Consider the following 18,853-nt stretch of genomic DNA (forward strand, 5'->3'; position numbering starts at 1 on the left):
CTTGCTAATGAATATTACTTTATTATAGTTACACGAGCTTTTGGAGCGCCGCCCCTTCATCAATAGCCAGTTCTATTTGTGTTGTCACTGCAACCTATCTCTACTGCAAGTTCATTTTAAATATATTTAGAAACGCCTAGCACGGGAGTACCGATGTCTGAGCGTAACTGATTATTATACGCTTCATACGTGCAGGAGTGTGTATTGATACCAAAAATGTTTTGCACGAAACAGAACCTGCCTCAAAATTATTAAATGCAATATGCAAATACAATGATGCTTGACAAATTAGGACAAGCACAAAATGGAGTTCATAGGAACGTACTCGCGTATAGGCGCGTAGATTTATAACAACCCCATTTTATACCACGAATCAATCACAGCTGTCTCTTCCTTAGAGTACAGCCGACTCCACTTAATTCGGCAGTTTGGTTCGGCTTACTTTTGGCCAAATTAAAGCGGAAAGCAATTGTTGAAAATTGTGGTCGTGCGTAAAGGCACACAATGCATTCAGAATACGATACTGTTGTGCAATAAATGAGTTGCAGCTTAGCTATACTGCAGTAATTGGCACAGATCGCATATAAAACGCACATCAGTTATATCTTCTGGTTTATTGCAATGTACAGTATTTCTGATACCAGTGCATTCAACAAATACTGTACCATATAGCACTGTATAACTGACGGCAAGAACTAAGCTAGTGATTGAATATACATACAGAGACAGAAAAACACCGATTGATTATGATGATTGGCAAAGCTACATTGAACACACACAAATTAGGAAATGCTGTTCAGTCGCTAACCAGTGGGGGGAAATATTCGATCGACACCCCGCGAACCGTAGGCTGTTTTCTCGTAACACCTTTCCGGTGTGAATACACACCCCATCGCTAAGAGTGTAGTTGGGTCGATGAACATCACATACTTGTATCGGATATTGACTTCTCTCCCGACGGTCAAAAGCAGAATGCAGATGATTGAAATAACAAGCGTCGCCACGTGAACGTTGGGCAGATTTCGAAAGATATCTATCCAAGACTGAAAGAAAGTATATCATTAAATTCGTGCAAAATTGTAACCAAGTCACAAGTCAATCTTACTTTTATAGTTTCAAGTCGAGTCATTTTCAATTCACCACCTAGTCAAGTTCGAGTCCAAGTCATACTGTTTATTACTGTTCAGTAAGCCATGAGTATCAGTCATATTTCGCAACTATACTTAGGTGAAACGCATCCTTCCCATTTATAATATACTCATTGGGCATAGGCGCCGAGTTACGGGGTGGCGGGGTGGCGCAGCCACCCAATGACATGGTTATGGGGTGGCGGCCACCCCATACAAAATGCTTAAACGCCCTCCGTCTGTGCTGTGAATTAGCGAGTCTGTGATTATCGCGTAAATGCCAACTATTTACTATTAACCGATACGCGCGCGACTAATTGTATGCGCAGCTTAAACTAGTGCTTAACGGCCAAATAAATTGTAATCCGTGATTAGTAATCATACAATCGACACGACCTCCTTTACGACGTCGATTTCGACAGGCGTGCTCGTTAGGGTTGTCCATAATTTGGAAAATCTCAAAAAAGATGCGTATCCATGCCTCAATCTGTAGATTATTGATAAAAAAACATCAATGAACCTTCAATAAGCTCACGGGAAAGTCGTTAACATTTGTCTAAATACGTTTGAAAGTAGCTGCCGTAAAGTGGGCGTGTTAGCGACCATAGAACGGCGAGAAGACTAGTAGTTACGAAATCACGTCTCTTGATTGGTTAATCAGCAATGCTTGAATGGTCACGACCACGGCGGCTTGCTGATTATGTGCTAATACTAGTTCGAGAAGTTCGCTAACGGCAATGATTCTGTAAGCGCATTGTACCAGGGATATCTAGACTAGTCTAGATATCCCTGCTGCTAATGCTTGAATCAAACCAGACATGGACACAAAAAGGATGTATTGAATAGGGATGGTGTGAACGCGAGGTTCACGTTCGCGTTCTGTGTGTGAACCTCGGAAATTTAGAGGTTCGCGTTCACAACAGAACCTTGGTAGGTTCTACACTGTGAACCTTTTTCATATATTACAATTTTCACTTCATTACAACATCTTTGGTTCATATTTATTGCATTTCAACTGCGGGCCACTCCATGCATGGCGCTGGCAGCATTAAAAATCAACACTAAACGAGCATGCACCTTGACCATCTCAAATGTTTTACTTGCTTTGTTACAAAAGTTTGCTCGAAATATCCAGGTTTCCGTTTGTGACTCTCTGTTGTGAGTTTGACCCGCAATCAAAATCATCACGAGCAAAATACGTAGTCAGCGAATGATGCTTATTCAACCAATCAATGAAATTGATATCGTTTTCTGATGAAAAAAATCTAGCAGGCGTACGGGGTCAATCTTGACTTCGTATCTTTACTGCATCATTAAAACCAAATCCGTGCGATTGAAGTGTTGGCCACTGCTGTATATTGTATAACTTCTTAATGGGGTAATATTTGTAGCAAGTATAGAAACCTATTTTACACTCAGCTCAATATCAATGTAGCGATACTCAGACGCCGAATGCATTGTCCGGTCTGGTCTCGACCGTTAAGGCGTAAGTTTATGTTCCCTGGTAAGTCCTCGTCGAAATTGTTGGCAAAGCGACGGAAAATATTGATTTTATGGGAGTATTATATCCTTTAATTGCCTCAGTTGATACATTTAGGGCGAAGATAATAAAGTTGGATTAGCAATAAAGTCGATTAGCGCGTTCGTCAGGATTTATCAACCCAAGATTAAGGAAACCGATTGATCGCGGTGCATAAAGTTAGTGTTAATCTCATGATTTAACAAACTGGAACAACTATAGATTTCTAGTTATGTATAGAAACTGCGTACCATTCCTACGTCTAATTATTCCCGATAATTACCGTGCCGATTGTCTCCTAGGTTATGGCTTCACTAAACAACAATCACCGAATTATGTAGGACTACCCGCCATTGCAAAGCGATATCCGTTTCTTAGCTGTACCGTACGAATTGGACACGACTTTCATATCGCGATGATGATAATTCTACCTATTACAGTGGCAGTATCGTCGTCGGCAGGCTGCTGTTTCATTATGGAGATTGTGGGATCTCTAGTTTTATTCACCAACTGGCAGCCAATATATAACGCATTTTCGCATTATGATGCAACAGATAACGCCACTTGATTGAAAACTCGGGACACCGCGACTAACCATCACCTTCATGCGTCGCGATTAGCAGTATTTAATCACACGATTAGCATTCTCCCGGATCAGCACACTTAATTATCTCCGCCCTCAGCGACGTTTAAAACACCAATATGTACTTCGGCATTGTGGCATTATGTGGCCCGAGTCGTCACTAGGTATCGTGTACATTAGTAGGCTATCACTTCATTGAAAGATAGGGTTGGAATTAGCAATATGACGTCACGTGACGTCATGAGGTTCACGTTCGTGTTCACACAGAACCTTTCAAAAAGGTTCGCGTTCACACGAACCTGAACCTTTCAGAGGTTCACACCATCCCTAGTATTGAAGCGGTGTGGTAGTTACACTCTTCTTCCGAAATCCAATGTAAGCTACCTGGTTGGCCCACATATCTTCTGAGCATACATGATTGTGTCCAGAATCCATATCACACGGTATGTCGCACCAGTTCGGCGATGTCTAATATGCCTTTTACCTGCGCTCAGAAAACAGGACCACTATTGGTGTAATCTCAAGCACATCAGATATGTAGGCTATTTCTGGTATCTATACTTACTTCTATAAGTTCACAATCATTCGCTGTTTCCCCTCTGCCATGCCTGCAATAGGCTATTGTTGCACTAAAGCTATCGGTAGGCTATCTAGTTTTAACACTAAAACATTCAACGACCAGATGTCTCATTCTATTATTAAATCACCAACGTACAATCAGGGATATCTAGTCTAGATATCCCTGATTAGCAGTGATGCAGCCGGTAATGATCTAAGATTCATTAAGGACATGCTAAGCAATGCAAGCAAACTGTCTTTTTGCAGCAAAGTCTGTGCTTATCTTTAGACCTCTTTTCGCGGCATCATTGACTACTTTGACAGCACTTACGGGTATGATTCATTATTCTGCAATAATCTGACAAGTGCCAAGCATAAATGACAGATTCATCAAGCCCTTAAAGCATTCAAGACTTCAATTATATACCTAGACAACTGCCTAATAAGATCAGACGAAGTAGTGTCAATGTCAAGCTTTATATTTGTATTCAATGATGGTACATCCCCTCTGAAACTAGAAATTCGTTTGCCACTTGCATAAGCGCCTTTGCAATATTTTTCTGCTTGTTTTTGTGCTTTCCATCAATGAAATCAAGGCATACGGGCTACAACGGTTACCTTCACAATAAGCCACCCAGTCATGTGTTTGTGTATGCCTGCGAATTGAAAGTCATTCCTGCGCTAAGTGCGCACTGCGCATATTCAATTGCAAAGAATTGTCGCGATGTCAGACTCGGAACTCCATCGTGCCATACGCAAGTTGAGGAATTACTGATTAGATGCGCGCTTTCTCGTTTGCTATCATCTCTAGGCTACTAATTCTTGTCTGCTTTACACACTCATCTTCCCTCGAAGACACTTATCAGTGTTTGATCTGTTATTAACACTGTGCATTGTGCACGGCGTTGAATTATGTTGTCAAATATTGATGCAACAAGAGATTCTCGGTGGCGAAAATTATGAATTTATTCGATTATTTTGAGCGGGAACCTTTTTAGTTCCAATAAACTTCATTGCTGGACGGACTCTATCGGGCACAACTATGTCACGGATCGAATTTCAAACCGTCGGGATTTGTATTTCCATTGATAAGGTTGCGGCATGTGCATTGTGCAGCCACAATGCTCTTGCAGCAATAACACCTAGATAATTAAAATCGCACCATTTCACGATCAAATTCGACTGGCTGATCGGGACTTGCGTCTGCCGTAGGTTCCGGGCTGAATAACCAGCGCGTTGTCGGTATTAAAACCCTAGGTGCGTAGCCAGTGAGTTTCTCATTTAAAACTAGAAATCCAGTCCTTTTGAAATGCCAATTCACTAATTCGTATTATCGATGCTGCGTACTGAAAATTAGCGAGAATCATTTGTATGCGAAATGGGTCATCGATGCCTCATTGGTAGGGGAGACCGGGGACAAATGTAACTAGGGGCAAATGTAACAATCGACCTCACCGCTAGTAGGGTGGATAAATCGCCTTGATATTTTGTGTGCGCATGTGGTAGTTATCTCTCCTAACATATCTGAAGTTACGTTGAGATACGATGCGACACTTCGAAATAATTTGAAAAAAACGAAATTTTGGACACTTGAGTAAATATTTTCTGATCTGGAATAATTTGTTCAGACGAATAATACCTCAAGTGGCTACAACGTAATATATGTAGCTGGAACAATGTTACCACAGTCTACCTTGATGATAGAAAAACTAGGACTTGCATCGCCGGAAAGGTACCATGCTGAGACACTAATCACGGTTGAGCGTGTCAGGGGCAAACGTAACACTCTGTTACTTTTGCCCCGTTACAACATCTTTTCAATGCTGAATATCTTTGTTCATATGTTGGTATAACCATTTATCTACTGCAGATGAATCTTGAAACAGCCTGAAGTTCAATACCAGAACAGATAATACCTTGTCATACCAATTCTAACATGATTATCTGTCGGAATGGCCATACAGCAGTGGTGATGTGAATCTTACGGTTCGGTTATTTCCGTGATTCTAGCATCCTTTCTCATGTCAATCGACTTTTGGTGTCGCGACCTTCAATGGTCACTTATAAGAACTTGCCCATTTTGTCATTTGTTGTGAACAATTTATTTTAATTTCGTACAGAACAGGAGAATGCCATTAGCTTTGACTCTACAAAATGTTGTGTCCTCGTTTTGCTATACACTAACACCGGCGCATTCAACCAAAATATTTTAGCCAGGTCAGTTTCGCACCTTCGCACGTGACCCACTGCCCAACCCATTGTGCACGCTGAACAACAGCACCTTGGTAGAAGATGGCTAATATGTGTAGGGAGATGATGGAATGAATGTGGTTCTTGTACACTTTGAGCTCATGAAGAAGGCACGAAGGGTGATATTGTATTTAAATGCCAAAATGCTATGGGGCGTAGCCGGGAAGCGTTCAAACTTCTATATCTTTAGCTTGATGCAATAATACAAGTTGTGGTCCCGTTTTCGTTGTTCATTTTGTTCGTTTTCACTTATAAATAAAAATGTTATAATTGCCCCGCATGGGTGGTACAATTGCCCCTGGGTACGGGGCGATTGTAACATTTGAGCGGCGATTTTCGCGACCCGAAATCTCCATGATTGAGTGTTGATTGAGTTCCATTTTAGTTTCTATATAAACTATCGAGTTGATGGCTTCCTTATATAAAACTTTGGAAATGAAATTTCCACGAGAACAACACGTAATGTTGGAAAATCCAAAAAGTGTTACAATTGTCCCCGGTCTCCCCTACTATCGGCGGTGGTATGATTTAGCGCCCCCGCATGCAGGCCTACTACCGTCTGCAGAATCACTTTCGCCAAACAGTAACAATCTCTGAGTGTACTATTGTTAGTGTTTATGTATCTTTTGGATTAAAACTTATGTCCGCGTCTGAACAAATTGTGCTCGTTGTCATTGCCGAATCTGGGTATTTAGGTATGACTAGCGCACCCTGTAATTGTAATTATTGAAGGTTTGCGGCATGTCTGCAATTTCGTTATCAGCGCAACCTTCCCGGCCGATTGTACAGTCCGATAAAATTGGTCACTACTATGTATTTCGCACAGCGTACTGATGCTGATTTCAGCAAACTGACGATCCTTATTAGATGTACAAAATTTCGACCTCATCGCAACCGTAGATTTCATCGCGCGCTCTGAGAAACACCATCTTCTATCGCGATTTGACGACCAAATATATACGTTCACCTTCTACAAATTAAAGTGCATTATTTGTATCGTTGAGGGCCGCAAGCCGCGTTTAAAATATTTTGTGAACCATTTTTGTGATAAATATTCTCGTAGCGCCAAGTTGAACAGTGTTTTATTGTGTGTGCCTGCTAGTTGGAATTTATTCCAGTGCCCATAATATTAATCCAATTATGCTTTTCGAACGTCAATCGGGAAATGCAGCAATGTAGTCAAAATCGATGTTTTAATCAGCAACCAATTGTCGCGATGTGAGCTACTTGATACTAAGTAAAAACCCATTGCGTTGGCGGTAAGGCATAATTACTGATTGGCCGCGCGCGTTTGTAATCATCATTCTTGCCTGTCTTTCGTGTTCCAGAATTGTCGCGCCGTGTTACTGCTCAGTCCTCCAGCGACGAATGCCGAGTGCGCGACAATCAATGACCTACTTTCGCAATCATCTCAGCGGGAGATCGCGTCGCGTTACACTGTGTGATGCGATATGAGTGCACAGAATAATCTCGCTAATTGTCCCCGCGTAACACTGATAACACGGCTTGTTGAATTGCAACCGAATATTAGCGTCAGAATGGTCATTTCAAAAGGAAGGGGTTTTGCGTTTCACAAGGATGGGGTTTCGACACCCCCTGACTACGCGCTGGCCGCCACCCCATGCAAAAATAAAAGTCGGCGCCTATTCATTCGTATCAAGCTTGACTAGGGTTACCGTGCGTCCTCCTTTAGAAGGATTTCTATTGCAGGAAATCGAGAATGTCCTCCCGAGGACGCCCAGATGTCCTACTTTCTGTGCAAGCACAACTAAAAAACGCTATTAAATAATGCAAAATGTGGCCAGTGAAGTAATACTTCTACTTCCAATTTGCCTCAAGTGGTTATGAATTTAGTCTACTTCTGGCTCACAGTTTTCTGGTTTTTAAACAAAACTACTCGAGTCAAGTCGATTCACCAAAAATTAGATTCTCTGGTCATGACTAAATCTGACAAGTCATTACAACTAAATCTGCGATAACTCACCAAAAAGAAGGCCAACGGTCCGCTGAATCGCTGTATGACGATGCCCAATGCAGGCGGGGTTTGTGACACAATAACTTGGAAAGCGGCCCCGGTCGTAAATCCCTGAATCACAGGCTCGGAAAGGTACGAAGTAATGAAGCCGAAACGAAGAAGTCCGAATAACGACTGGAAATGATTAGATCATTAGAATATTATCGAGGATGTTTCAGTCGATTTGACTTGATTAAAACATCAGGTCTAAACAATCCAAATAACTTCCCAATGCAAACTGTAGTGACTATATCGGTGGCGAAACCTTACGCTAATCTGCAAGTTTTTGGCGAACCCCAAATTTTCACCACGTCACAGAAACAGAAATAAACCCCATTACACATCTAATACATAACTATTGAATACTGGGTGCAAACAATAAACTGCGTATCAACAACAATGTAAAAGGAAAAAAATCATTGAAACATGATTTTAACACAAAACCCAAAGATTATAAGAATATTTACTGCAAATCCCTGTGACTTCTGTTGTGCGAACCCCAGTGAACAACCACTGGCTGCAATCGTTTAATGTAAGAGCTAGTAAATATGTTTGTGGCAAGGTGCAAGACTATATATGCGCTGTGATCGCTGTATCCGTTGCTCTTGTAATAGAATATAAACCAGATACGAGTCGCCTCGAATCTCGTCAACCTCCCTCTCATGACCATGAACATACCTGAAATAATCCCATTATAAAAGTCAAAGCTGCAGCAACTCCTGCTCGCTTCAAGTCCAGCTCTGTTAGTGAACCAAGTGCTCCGAGCGGTGATGGCGTCGTACCATTCTGAAAGGATATAGAACAGATTTTGGTCGATGTACTCCATATTTCATAGACTGGGCTTAACTCTCGATGATGTGAGCAATCTGAGCATAGCCCAATTCCTCGCCTATTTGAGCAATAAAATGTTTAGAGGTTGCATCTGATAGCCTTCGATCAACGAGAACATGTCAAGGGCCTCTGTTGTCATCTGGAATGTACCGACCGATTTTGACTTCTTTCATTCCGTTTCTTGTGACCTTACCAGCCTGGTGTATGTTAAAGAAAACCACCAGAAACGGAATGTATGTCTTGCGTGTCACTGAGCGCTCTCTCGTCCTCGTTGCGATGCTATTTCTTCACTCTGATAACTAGGCTATTACTCTCTATAATGACGTAGACCGCATGTCCCCATTTCGTGGGCTCGCTCATTAAATATTTGAATGAATGAATGAATGAATGAATGAATGAATGAATGAATGAATGAATGAATGAATGAATGAATGAATGAATGAATGAATGAATGAATGAATGAATGAATGAATGAATGAATGAATGAATGAATGAATGAATGAATGAATGAATGAATGAATGAATGAATGAATGAATACTAGTTAGCTCTCTAGTTTGCCGGACCACGATCTGACATATCGATCTCGCCTAGCCATACCCATACCATTTTTGTCACCCGTCCTTTTATATTATCATCTTCTACTTTTCAATCAGTTGAATAGTATGGTCATATTGAAATGAACCCGGATATTTTCGGCTGACACTCGTCAGGGGTAATCGTCAGCAACTAGTAGAGAAAGGAAAAGAACATTGTATATCAACAATCGCATCACAAAATATGACGTCACCGGCATGAAATTTCGAATAGGCCATTCGATGTTCTTTTCCATTCTCTACTAGTTGCTGACAATTACCAGTAACTAGTGTCAGCCGAAAATATTCGGGTTCATTTCAATATGAACATACTATTCAATTGTATATTGAAGTCCCGTGCCTCCAAGCAGCTTTTCATTCATGAATGCAGTGTGCCTGCCTCCTTTTTTACATGGCCTAGGCCAGGTGGGTGTCAGATTTCGAAGACTACTGCAAGTCGTTTCAACACCTTCCTATCTTTCATTGTATCGCAGGCTTGTGGTGTATTGAAATGATGAAATTTTTAGCAATAAATTGAATTGAATTGAAAATATGCAATTGAATAATACATTCGCATTGATATAAACTCGAATCTTTTCTGCTGACACTTGTCAGGGATAATCTTCAGCAGCTAGTAGAGAATTCGAAAGAACGTTGGATATCAACAGACGTATCACCAATTCACCATATATCAGATATATGACATAACAAATTCGAATAATAAAGGTGAACAGATGGCTTAAGCTCAATGTAGTACTAAAAAGATTTGTACATTTACCCAAATTTTACCAGTAGTTGGTTATATTAGCGGTTAACGCCTGTTAAGTTGAAACTAAACACAAGTTAGTGGTAAAAATATTACAGATTAAATTCGCACAAGCAATTTACTGGTATCACAATCAGTATTTGGGCCATATTACTTTGCATTCGCACAAGCAAATTAGTGCATAATCATTATTCGCGCCATTTATTTTGCATTTTGCATTATATTGCAATGTATTTGCATCTCTAAAAATGAAGTCAGAGAACGTGCAAGCGTTGCAAATGTATAGCCGCCGGGTCTTAGCGTATTTTTGGTTAGTAAGTATTTGTACCCAATAAAAACTTTGCCTACCACTGTGGCGTTGGTCGCCACCTGGTCCAGATCAGGCGGGTAATGACGAAACACGACTGATTGCGTCATAAGACTCGTGACCGCAAACGTCCCCACCGAGATGTGTCGGGATGTACCCATCAACGTGTAGAGCAGAACGGGATAAAACGAAGTGTAGAGTCCGAATACCGGGGCCAGGCCGGCGAGAATAGAAAATGCAAGACCTGTAGAAATGGGAAAATTTAAAACTTGACTTTTACCGTTTATGTTCGATTGCAAAGAGCTATAACCATTACCAGGCCGCACTGAGAATATGACAAAATAAGGACGATGCAGTTGTATTATTAGACTTTGCTTCGATGTGAAATAAACTAGAATAGATGCATCTGAACACCTGTAAACAGAGGGTTCAGTAACGAAGTACTTATACTCTTTCTGAATACTCAAGTGAGTATTGCTTACTGACACTAAATACTCAAGTTAGTCAACTGGTTATGATTGTACAATGCACTTCTACTTAATAGTTTTCAGTTTTTTAGGCGAAACAACCTAAAATATTTACGTTCAGACCAACTTGACAATCTTTACTTCTACTTCAGTAGAAATTTACCACGTTAGTTCTACCGAAGTGCCAACTCTGCCTGTAACCTACAAGAAGTATATGTTCCATACTATCACAAGCTGTTACACGAGGAAAATTAACAATATTTTTATGACTCTAACGGCCGATACCGATATTACTTTCAAAGTTTGATATCGAGTCGATATTATCGGCGAACTTATAATAAATAATAATCGGTCGTGCTCTAATGACTACACATCTTATAAAGAAAGACTGCATAGCATACCTGGCTATAAAATTGGGAGGAGGTTATTGAATTTTACTAATTGGAAACATTCGGAGTGTCATCCGAGGACCATAGATTTGTTATTAGGACTTGACACAATGATTCGAGTACTCAAATCCGAATCGAATATTAATTGCAGTACAGACGATGTCTTCCGAGTACTAAAATTACAAGTCCTATCCACTAATGATTATGTTATGGCACTTTGTTAAGTTAACCCACGCTGGTACCCTAGAAACCTCGATAGGTCGCATCACAACTCACAACATCCAAAACACGTATTCAAAGCTACCTACGTTAGCGGGAATGCCATGTCTGTGAAGTCGCGATCAATTCACAGCGTTGTCACTAAGGGCAAACGAAACAGAAATGGTCGAAACAATTCCGAATTATTTTACGTGGTATAGAACTGCCATTATGATCTTTTCGGTCACATAAAGGGTAGTCTATGTTTCAACTTTCCACATCATCACCACTTTTATAACGTTATGAGTGATATACTCGAAGCCTAATATTAGTCGATTCTCGACCGAATCACTTAAGTATTCGATTTTCCCTGTTCTATAGTAATAATAGTCCCAACGACGATATCCAGATTTCCATAATTACGAATCCAGCCCCAAAGATTACCGGGTCTCGATCTGGCATATCAACCTCGCCTATCGACACATGCGTCATTCATTTTCATCACTATAGTCGTTTTATGTTATGCCTTATTTCTTTCCACCCATTGTACATGCCTTTTACATCGCCTAGGTCCAGGTGGGTCTCTAATTATTGAGACTATTCCCAGTCGTTTCTACGCCTTCCTATCTTTTCAAGGTATCGCAGTGTTGTGGTGTTTTGAAATGATGGCATTATTAATATACTGATACTCAACAGTCTCTCACATCTCCACTCACTTTGTGGGATGTGAACCACTCCGACAGTCAATCCGGCAACCAGGTCTCCAGCAATCCAAGATTTTTCGTAAGCTCGCATCCACGATAGTATTGGAAACACACCAGTCACCCATTTCATACAAGAAGACTTAGAACAGGAACACGCGTTAGCGATCTTCCGCCTGACGCCAAGAAGCAACGTGCTTTCGCCATCATCTTCAAGCCCAAGCTTTTCTTGTATCTCTTGGTCTGATTGAGTGGGCCGGTCGACTTTGTATCTATGGTCGCTTTCTTGCATGGTTTCGTTGTTCGAATGAGATTAGAATTAGTTCATTCGCAAACTGCTGACATAGTAAAGGTATCGCTATTACAAGGCGCATGGCGTGCATATATACGCGCATAATTTCTTGGGCTCACCATGACGAGGTTGAAACGCTTACGTAGCCTGGCACACGGTTTTCCACGAATTAATCAGATTTGGAGTTCCAACAGCGCAATTTATGACCGCAGCACTCTCTATTACTGAACGTTCGTATGTAGTATGTATTGACGCTGCGTCGAAATAGGCATGCTATTTATGTGACACAAGGTTATATACATAGTCTTGTGCGGTTTCAAAATTCGTAAATATAGTCGCGCTAGTATAAATGCATATATAGCCCGCTTCAACCGGACACCAAACAATCGCTTTATTCGGTCAAAATGCTCGGGTACGGAACATATGTAAAATTGCTCGTAAACCCGATTATTTCGAATAATTTTCCGCTTAAATCGGACACAGGGACGCAATTCTTATCGCTAGGTTATGACACAATAAAAAGTACTTCGTTTTAATAACATAATATGAGTGATTTTGTCTGATTAAGTCGATCCATCCATTAACAATCGACAATGAACTCATACAAGGCCGCGCCAGCCTTATAGGCGCTTTTACTTCGGTGCAATCGCGTCCGCCTTGTAGAACAGAATTGTACAAAAAAGTTCTCGGCCTAGCTTTTTGATTTTAATTTCCTTCTGTTTTGTTGAGAAGTTGTAGTGCAGCGTTTTTAGGGTAACCTGACAATTTAATGGCTGAATGGCTGGAATCCAGAAAAAAAGTTATTTTTGAACAGCCCTAATGACCATGTATCGAACAGTTGTGTGGCGAGATAGCGTAGTGGTATAATCCACAACTGTAACACCAATGGCTTGCGGGTTCGAGTCCGACCGAGGTCGACTCCAGAATTCATACCTAAGTGTTGGAGGTTTATTTAGGCTTCTCCTCGCCATCTTATTCGTGTAAGCGATGTCTTATAAAAGCCTAGAAGTGGACCGTGCTTCAAGTCGGCAGCTACGGAATATAAATGAAGAAAATTGGCCTGGTGTAAATGACCATAGTAGTCGACAAACGACATAAACAACAGCAGCATAACGAACAGTTGATTTTTCGCTTAATTCGATCCAAAGTGAGCGAAGTGTCCGAATTAAGCAGAGTTTACTGTATCTAACTTATTTCAATCAACAAACACTTTGAAAACTGCCAGTCATGAACATCCTAAAATTTCGCCCGATGAATATAGCTCCAGGCATTATACGAAATGGACCCAGCTTATCCGATAAATTCGTGAGCAAGTTGATCACGATGATTCAATATGGCGGAAACGTAGAATCTAATTATAAGCCGCATTCGTCGTAATCCGGACTGCGTCATTCCGAACGTGATCGCGACAGTTGACAAAATTCAATCGAAATATTTTCTGCGACAATGACATTTCAAAAACGGGCTTCACACAATCTTCAAACCCAAAACTGCTAGAGCTGAGCAGCAATTAAGGAATTTGTTTTTGCGTCCAGTTTCGCAATTAGAATTCCTGGCACGCGCGCTTTTCCAGATTTCCAGTTCTTGAATAACTGGTTGGTGGTACAGAACTTGAACACGGCTTTTAACAGTATATTCATATTTATTGACTCGAAGAACTTTTCGCGTGCCTCTTATCAAGAGCAACCGGCACGATAAAGGATACAGAACAGAGATGGATTCAAAACCAAATGGCGAATTGTGACGCAATAATGCAAATTTATAAATAACATGAATGGAAATTCAGCCATAGCAACAATGCAGCGTATATAGCAACAAGCAACTTGAAAAGTAGAGCGCTGAGGTATAAAATACAAATACAATGAGACAATGCAGCAACACAGAGAAAAAAATTTGAACAAAAACACGGACGAACAGCTAAGCAACGACAACTAGTGTGAAATTTTAAGATTATACAAAAATTCTTTCTGGCGACAGAGGACCGGGTTGTTTAGTTTGATGAAAGTGGATTCCAAAGCAGTTAAATGAAACATTGATCTACCCTTGGATAAAACTGAAAACATGTCGTCTGAATAGTTCAAGGCGCAGGACGGGTTCTCGATCAAATGCTGGCCAATTGAAGAACTGCTTGCCAACACTTGGCTGTGCGATTGGGATTTTGATGCGTGTTTGCATTGCTGAGTGACACTTTCAGAATCAGGGGACTGCGATGCCGATCTTATCCTCTTAGGAACGTGCTGTTTGATACGCTCAAGCAAGCGTTGGGATGTGCGTCCCACGTACCGACTGTCACAGTGGCATTTGTATTCATATATTACCATACTTTGATGAAAAGCGGGCAGCACATCCTTTCGCGTGTTTGGCAAAATTTGTTTCGTTGTATACACAATCCTCGCATTAACAGTGTTGTAACACGATTCGACGCATGATCTGATTGATTTGGTGAATCTATTAGAAACAGAGCCAAGCCAAGGAAGGTGTATGTACACCGGGCATTTGTTAGGGCCGAAAACTGTAGGTTGTCTGAATTTGCGCATTTTCTCCGCAATAGCAGAGTCAATGATGCAATCGGGATATCCATTTTTGGACAGAATGGATCTAATCCAATCTAATTCTGTGGACAATTTGTCTTTAGAGCAAATCATAAGTGCTCGATGCACAAGGGTGGAGATCAAATTTAATTTACGCTTTTTCGGGCAAAAGGAGTTCCACCTAACATAATGACCGGTGAATGTTGGCTTCCGATAGACTGATGTGGTGAATTGGTGACCCGTTTTTTCCACCAATACATCAAGAAATGGTAGGGAACTATTTTGTTCTTTATCTACTGTGAATTTAAGGGATTGGTGCATTGAATTTAACGTATCGAAAAAGGCATCACACTGTCGCTCACTTTGAAAAACTACAAACGTATCATCAACGTATCGATAATACATGAGAGGTTGATCAGGGCCCGAGAATAACTTATTCTCATGGAACCCAACAAAAATATTCGCGAGGGTAGGTCCCAATGGTGAACCCATAGCAATGCCGTCAATTTGCTTATACATCATATCGTTGAAACTGAATTCAACCGACGACGTTGATATTTCAAGCAGCTCCAAGAAAATCTCCCGCGGAATTGGAGGAGGTTCAAGATCACCATTGTAAAGAGTGTCAGCGCAAATATTGAAAGTTTCAGTCAATGGCACATTAGTAAATAAACTAACAATATCGAATGAGCTCATATATACATCATTGGGATCAAGGCCGAAATTTCGAATTTTCTCAACAAATGTGAAGGAGTCACTTAAGCAATTATCTGAATAAACAGACCGAACCGGTTCGATAATTGCGTTGAGCCATTTTGCTAAACTATGTTGTGCCGAACCAGACATAGAAAGAATCGGACGCAGTGGCGTGTTAGCTTTATGTATTTCCAGTTCTCGACAGAAATAAATCACACTCCGCTTTGTTGATTGCAGCGGAGTGACAGATGTACTCCTTAACTATTATCGCGGCTCGGTAATGAGAAGCAAACAGACGTGGACAATGGACATATACAAACTTTTCAGATTTTTAAAAATAGATAGGAATTAGAATTGTAGCTGCACAGCTTTTTCCAAAATTAGAGTAGATTTAAAATTAATGAATTCGAGTAAACTTGGACATTGAATCACGTTCAGTTAATATCTAATCATATAGTTCATTCTCGTGGGCATGTGAATAGCAAATGTCTGTACAGCAAACTTGGCTCGTTTCGCACGATACAGTTCTCCTGTAGTATTCACAGAAAAACCAGGAATTTGATTAGAATTAAAATTGCAGCATGAAACAATTTCTCAAATTAGATTAGAAATACACTTAGAGCAACGAAATGTTTCATAAATTAGATTAGGATTAGATAGCGGCATTTCGCTCTAATTAAAGCAACCAGAATTATACAGTTGTCAAGTCTGATAGCGAAATGCTATACATTCGCGGCATCGCCGCAATATGGTACAGGACTTAGAGAGCTATGTAATTCTAGTTATTTAATTAGAGCGATATGCCGGCAATCTAATTATAGTCTACTGGTTTTACTGAAAATGCTACAGAAGCATTGTATCGCGCGAAATGAGCTAAGCATAGTGTACAGATATTTGCTATTCTCATGCTTATAACAATCAACTTTGATTTGATGTGAACTGAACATGATTTTTGTTGTATTTGTTTCCCATTCGGAATTTCATTCATTCAATATCCAAGCTATTTTTTGAAATCCGTAATTCCGATTATAAGCTAATTAAAAACACTGTATAGCTATCATTCTAATTCTACTCTAATTTGGAAAAGCTTGAAACTTTCCAGTCGCCCAACTCTCTTCTATGTTATAGCTCTGTTAGGTCGAAGATCCCATTGAAATAGTTTCATACCGGTGCTGGTCACATTAGCAATTGCGATATTGGCGGACTGAATTATTTACTCAAATCCTCACGCAGAAATGCCTTTATGAAGGCAAGCACGGCTTGCAAAAGCATGGCATGCAGGTGCTGTGTAAGAAGTAAGGTGTGATTCATCCTGTAGTTTATATTAAAGGATAAAGTTGGCGAAACTGTCGTCCGTAGTGTTTTTGTCGATGCTGTTGTTGTTGTCGGTATACGGTGGACCGAGTTATTGTGTTGTGACTCAACATTCAACAAACTCGACAACAACCTTGGGTCACGCTGGAATATGGTACGATCAAAGTCGGGCAACTATATGGAAAATATTAAGCTTTTCCAAAACAAGATCTAATTATAATTATAACTATACATTTTGTGAAATTAGATCCTAGTTAGGATCACTGAATTCGCATAAACTTGGATATAGAAATAAATTCCCAATTAGAAAGAACTAAGCCTACAATCGTAAATATTGAACGACAATGGTCGCCCTATCTATAAAGCTATATTGGTATACACGCCAGTGTGTTTTTTTTAAACATTTTTCCTTACAGTGTTCTCTTTCAGAAATTTTCATGGTCTGGTACCCCCCTCATATTTTATGGGTTTTACTAAAGACGATTGGGCAGATATCGAATTCGGGTTGGCCTTGTCGGGTTAGGACTTCACTAATGGAACTATTTCGGAGTGGAATCGCTCCCGATGACCACTCAACTAATTAACGATCAAACAATTGTATAGTCTGTTTTGGGATCAAATCGAGGTTCCTATAACCCTATAGGGAGATTTTGCAATCTAAAAGTATGCGAATGAAGCGTAAAACCCGCATTTTACACGAAATGTAGTAGCTACTGCATTTGTGGAAATCATACATACACAGTCGGTATATTTCGCTCGAAGCGCGACGAAAAATATCGATATTTGACGAATTTGCATTTAAATTTGCATCGAGATCGAGATAGAATTATAGTTGTAAGAACTACACCAGGGGTGGACAAACTACGGCCTGGAACATCGTTTTGTGCGGCCCGCGGAAGCCTCAAGAAAATATAATGCGTACAAAAAACGTAATTATTGAAGCGTCATGACAAATATTTTTCTTAATATATTTCACCATGGCAATAATAATTATAGTCTTACTAACTTATTGCTGACGCAATAGCCCGATTGCAAGGCCCACGCATTTTCGTAGAGTTTCAATTGTCAAACATCACAGAAAGTCGAAATGAGAATGACATAATCGGATGAAAAGTGTGATTTTGAGTGCGTGAGTGTCATTGGCAAATCCCTCAAGTTTATTACTTTTAGCGCTATACTTGGGAAACCTATTCGCGCGTGTGTTAGGTACATTCGTCCTTGATGTGTGTAGAATTATTTTATAATTATATTATCTATATATTGTAGAAGTGCATTTAAGGCAACTAGATGCTGTCTGCATTGTGTCTCCTGGAGGTAAACCAAAAGTAGAATCAGCAAATCAATGTACAGACCGTTCGTCACAGATTCAACTTCACATCCTCTTCTAAGAATCGGCACAACCGACTTTCATCCCCAATTTTGACAAATTCGTTATTGAGGATGACCGTCAGTTAAAAAATATTGTCAATGTTTCTGACGCGTGTATGTTATGATCAAATCAATGTTCGGTTTGGTTTGTTTTATACATCTACTTGTATAATATCTCCATATTTACTCAGTCACTATATAATAAATTAAAAATAGTGCGCTAATAATCTCAATTTGCAAAAGTGCGGCCCGCGAATGAATTCGGATGTTGAATGCGGCCCACGAACTGAAAAGTTTGCCCACCACTGCACTATACCATCGACATTGTTAGTTGTTACTACATTTTCTTCCCCCACATAGCTTCCCAGA

The 18,853-nt window shown here is 40.3% G+C and overlaps 1 protein-coding gene across 1 annotated transcript in view; it reads right to left on the reverse strand.

Moving 5' to 3' along the window:
- The window catches only part of LOC145449235 (prestin-like), a 19,692-nt gene extending 6,852 nt beyond the window's left edge, over positions 1-12,840 (reverse strand). The window contains exons 1-5 of the mRNA XM_080327706.1: positions 12,299-12,840; positions 10,570-10,772; positions 8,730-8,837; positions 8,022-8,186; positions 931-1,043 (exon numbers count right to left, since the gene is read on the reverse strand). Of these exons, the coding sequence (XP_080183832.1) occupies positions 931-1,043; positions 8,022-8,186; positions 8,730-8,837; positions 10,570-10,772; positions 12,299-12,575 (866 nt within the window). The 5' untranslated portion in view covers positions 12,576-12,840. The remainder of the gene's footprint in view (positions 1-930; positions 1,044-8,021; positions 8,187-8,729; positions 8,838-10,569; positions 10,773-12,298) is intronic.
- Positions 12,841-18,853: the final 6,013 nt, after the last annotated feature.

This window comes from Botryllus schlosseri, chromosome 10 (genome assembly GCF_051294905.1).
Source record: "Botryllus schlosseri isolate E-star chromosome 10, Bs_hap1, whole genome shotgun sequence".
Lineage (NCBI taxonomy): Eukaryota > Metazoa > Chordata > Ascidiacea > Stolidobranchia > Styelidae > Botryllus > Botryllus schlosseri.